Consider the following 4,561-nt stretch of genomic DNA (forward strand, 5'->3'; position numbering starts at 1 on the left):
AGATGGTGATTGTCCAGGTGGGTGGGGACTGGGGTGGATAATCCACCAGGTGCCTCTGGGTGGGGCAAGGCAGAGCAGGGACTAGGGGTGGTGATGGAGCAGCTGGGCGTTGGCGACAGCACTGGGGGCTGGTCCTCCTAGCGGATCTGCTCGGGCCTGGCTGGGTGCCTGTGTCTTGTCCAGATGGGCAGAGGGTGCTGGAAGAGCCTGTGCCCTCCAGTGCCTTCCCAGGCTGGCGTGTCTGTGTACCAATCCCTTCCTCACTAGCTGAGCAACACAGCCAGGCTGGGGGTCTAGGCCACTGGCCAGTTTGGCCAATCAGGCCCTCTGCCCTCTGGGTGGTCCCCAGGGCAAGGCCTGTATCTCTGACTGCAAGCCTGTGCTGTGCCTCTTTGGTAGGTCTTTGGAGTGCTGGAGTCCCCAGAGCTGTCCCGGGTTCCCTCAGCCACCTTCCGCCCTGTCATCAGAGATGACAAAGAGGAGGTGGCCGATGGGGGTGTGGCCCAGCGACTAGCTCTGCTACAGGAGTTTGCATTCAGGCCAGGAGGCATGGCCCCACAGACAGAGCAGCAGGTATGGCCGCGGCAGGGTTGACTCCCGTAGATGGTCACCTCACAGTTCCACGCGCCTCTGTGAGCAGCAGGGCAGGTGTTTGGTTGTGTGCCCTGCCCCTTCCTGTAGCCTCTCCCTATCAGGCTCTCACCCCACCCCTTCCTGTTAGCCCCACCCCTCCTGTCACCCTGCCCCTTCCTGTCAGCCCCGCCCTCTCCTGTCAGCCCCGCCCCTTCCTGTCAGCCTCTCCTTGTGGGCTCACTTTGGCTTGTTAAGGACCCTCCTGCCCTTTCCTCTGCAGGGCCTGCCAGGCCCCGGCTCCCCTGGGGCTCAGAAGTGGGTGTCCCGCTGGGCCAGCCTGGCTGACAGCTACTCGGACCCAGGCCTGGCAGGTGAGTGGTCCCTTGCTGCAGTGGGTGGGGCATGAGGATCCCGGTGGGCCCACCGTCTGTTTGTTCTCCATCTCTGTGCACACGCTCAGTGCTTCCCCATTGCCTTGATGGGCTGCGATTTCATCTTTGCAGAGAACAGCACTAGCTGCCGGGCTATGGAGCCTGAGGTGGCTTTACCCTCACGCACACGGCGTCTGCTTCCCCAGCTGCCCAGCGAGCGGGCGGACAGCCCTGCTGGCCCTGAGGCCACCAGGAAGGCTGGCCCTGGGCAGCCGGAGCCTGGTAGTCAGCAGGTCAGCCCGCTCTTTGTCCAGGAGGACCTGGACCCTGACAGCCTCAGTGATGCCAGTGGGTCGGATGGCGGGTGGAGCCCCAAGCTGGGCAGAGGGCAGCCACCTGAGAGACACAGGAGCCCTGAGGAGGTGCCAGCCTGGACAAGGAGCAGGGGCTCGCCCTGGACCCCGGGGGAGCCGGCCCCCACCTCATTCTTCATCGGGGACCAGAACAGGGAGGCTGTCGTCTCCAGGAAGCCATCCGTGACCACTGGGGGGGCAGAGGGCCCAGGGCAGACAGCTCCACAGCAGGCAGCCCCCCCTGGCACACAGACGAGGGACGGTGTCTATGTCAGCACCAGTGGGCGCATGGTCATTCAGCTTTGCTCTGGGCGGTCTTTGGAGTCTGGGGGCCCTGTCCCAGCCCCGCCCAAAGAGGGCCTGGCATTTGTCCGGCAGGAGAGCTTCACCAAGGAGCCAGCCAGCGGCCCCCCGGCCCCTGGCAAGCTGCCAAACATCCCCAGCCACCCCCTGCTCCAGGACCTGGCTGCGGCCCGGGCTGCCCGTTCAGACCTGCACTCCCAGGACACCCACCTCATCCTGAAGGAGACTGAGACAGCACTGGCAGTGCTGGAGGCCCAGCTGCTGTCCAAGTCTGTGGAGGCACAGGGCGAAGGGGGCAGCCTCCCTCGGCCGCCAGAGGACTCCCTGTCTGGGGATTCGGACGCAGACACGGCTAGCATGACCAGCCCGACGACCCCACAGCCCAAGGGGCCGCAGAAGGACAAGCCGCTGGCCGCACAGGACCTGGCGGGCTCCGCCCTTAGTAGTGCCCGTGGGCGGCTCTCGGAGAAGCAGCATCGCCCACTAGGCCCAGTGGACCCTGGCCGCACAGAGCTGGCACGGCCTCTGACCACGAGGCGTGGGCACGGGCCCCGAGCGTCCCTGGACTGGCCAGACGAGGAGCGTGGCTCTAGCCCCACCCACCTGCCCATCTCGGACGCTGTTGCCTCTGACCATGAGACACCCGTGTGCACCAGGGCGGGACGGCCAGGCCCTCGACGGAGGCCGCCAGCCCCACCACCGTCCCCAGCCACCCGGGAGGAGCAGGGCCGAGGCTCCAGCAGCTCCCAGAAGGTGCAGCAGGCACTGAGCCGCTCCAACAGCCTGTCCACCCCTCGGCCCACGCGGGCGTCCCGGCTCAGGCGAGCTCGGCTGGGCGACACCTCTGACACAGAGGCTGCTGACGGCGAGCGGGGCGCCCTGGGCACCCCTGAGCCCGCAGGCCGGCCAGCTGCTGAGCAGACCAAGAAGCTGTCGAGACTGGACGTCCTGGCCATGCCTCGGAAGCGGGCCGGCTCCTTCACGGGCACCAGTGACGCTGAGGCCGCTCCCGCTCGCTCTGGTTTCTCTGGCCGAAGTGTCGACTTGTACTGTACCAGCCGCAAGCCCACCATGGCCGAGGCGCGGGCCGCAGCCAGGAAGGCTGCCAGTACTGCTGCCTCTTCCACAGCCTCCCGCCAGCCCTTCAGCAGGGCCCGCCCGGGCAGTGCCCGCTACCCGTCCTCCAGTGAGTGCAGGGCCCGGGGGCGGGCGAGTGGGGCCCCCAGACCCTTTCCAGATCCTATAGACTCCTTTCGAGATCCCGGACCCGCCAGGTAGTGGGTCTGTGCAAGGTCCTGAGTGTCAGCCGGGCACCAGGCCCTGGGTCTCTGATCCCCTGGTCCAAAGGCTGGTGGGGGCATGTACCTGGCCCCCACACAAGCAGCCTGAGCTGCTTGGAACCCCCAGGACCTCTGGTGGAGAGGGAGGGCAGGAAGCCGGACACCTCAAAACAGGGCCTCCTCCTCACATCTCCCGAGACCTGGGGGTGTGGATCAGGGACTCCGGAGACTTGGTTGGTCTGCCTGCCTTCCTGTCAGTACAGTCCCGACCCCAGGCTTCTGAGGGGCACGTGAAGCCCCAGACCACCACTGTGGGAGGGATTTCCAGGCTGGGCGGGTTCCCCATGGTTCTCACTCCCTGAGCTGCCGTGGCTGTGTTGCTTAGGTGTTTAGAGGACGCCTGTGCCACGCGCCCAGGGCCTGCAGACACCCTCTGAGCCTGCAGAACCGGGGAAGCCTCTCACTGGCTGATTGGGTTGCAGGCTGGTGTGCCCACTGTGGGGCTCTGTCTCCTTCCTGCGGCCCCAGCCACGCCCTCACTCTCTGCATCATCTCCCTGAAACTAACAGCCTCTCCCCAGGCACTGCCACCGGCGGCCGCCTGATCACCTTTGCACTTGGGCATGGGGCTGCTACCTATGGGCGAGGGGGGCCAAGGGGCAGGTGGTCTTGGGGCCTAAGGAGGCCCCTGCCGGGCAGATATTCCTTGTGCTCACAGGTGCCGGCAGGCACTGTCCAGGTGCTGTTGCCCGGTGCACACTGGCAGGGTAGGGAGGAGGGGCCGGGTGCCCTGCCCGCAGTGGCTGTGCCAGGCTGGGGGCTGGCTGCCTGGGCGGTGAGCTGAGCGCTGCTTGCCTGTGCTGAGGGCCCATGCTTTGCTGCCCCCTGCCAGCCGCAGCTGGTGTCATTGCGGCCTGGTGCTGCTGGCTCCTGCGTGGGGTGCTCTGGCTGTGGAGGCCATGTACGGAGGGCTGTGTGGGTGCCTGGCAATGTTTCCAGTGTGGATAAGGGTGCTATTGTGCTGTGTCTGCTTCTGAAACCAATTCATTCACCAAGACACGCGCCGCCGGCAGCCGGGCTCGGATTATACGTCCACCTCCGAGGAGGAGTGCAGCTCCCCCAAACACACCCGCCCCCACGTCTCAACAGCCACGCAGACCCCGCGGGCCGGTGGCTCCAACCATCCCCGGCCCCGGGCTCCTGGGCCGCGGGCCCCGGACGACCCTGAGGAGGAGGCTGACCCCTATGGCTTCATCGTGCAGACAGCAGAGATTGCGGAGATCGCCAGGTAAAGGGCCCCAGGGTGCACGTGGACGTACCTGGGTCCCCAGGGTGCACACAGACATAGCCGGGGTTCCAGATGCATACGGAGGTACCCAGGGCCCTGGGGTGCACGTGGAACAATCCAGGGTCTTTGAGACCTGACTGGGGGGGTCCTGGCCCAGACCGGAGCTGTTGCGTAAACAAGTGAGTGAGTGAGTGAGTGAGTGCATGACTGTAGACCAGCCCGGGGGGAGGGGGGGAGGGGCGGATTTCTGTAGAACAGGGCCCCCACCAAGTTTTTTTTTTTTTTGTTTTGTATTTTTGAAAGCTTTTTTTTTTTATTAGGATTTGGGTGAAGATTTACAGAGTAAATTCACTTTTCATACAGCAGTTCACATATACTTTGTCTCATGTCATTG

The 4,561-nt window shown here is 65.1% G+C and overlaps 1 protein-coding gene across 1 annotated transcript in view; it reads left to right on the top strand.

Annotated features, from left to right (window-relative positions):
* Positions 1–4,561, top strand: part of CEP170B (centrosomal protein 170B) — a 26,078-nt gene that overhangs the window by 11,584 nt on the left and 9,933 nt on the right. Inside the window, exons 9-13 of the mRNA XM_042781496.1 lie at positions 184–245; positions 400–573; positions 854–944; positions 1,077–2,786; positions 3,936–4,167. Of these exons, the coding sequence (XP_042637430.1) occupies positions 184–245; positions 400–573; positions 854–944; positions 1,077–2,786; positions 3,936–4,167 (2,269 nt within the window). The remainder of the gene's footprint in view (positions 1–183; positions 246–399; positions 574–853; positions 945–1,076; positions 2,787–3,935; positions 4,168–4,561) is intronic.

Source organism: Orycteropus afer, unplaced genomic scaffold (genome assembly GCF_000298275.1).
Source record: "Orycteropus afer afer isolate SDZICR_OR568_19922 unplaced genomic scaffold, OryAfe1.0 scaffold00128, whole genome shotgun sequence".
Lineage (NCBI taxonomy): Eukaryota > Metazoa > Chordata > Mammalia > Tubulidentata > Orycteropodidae > Orycteropus > Orycteropus afer.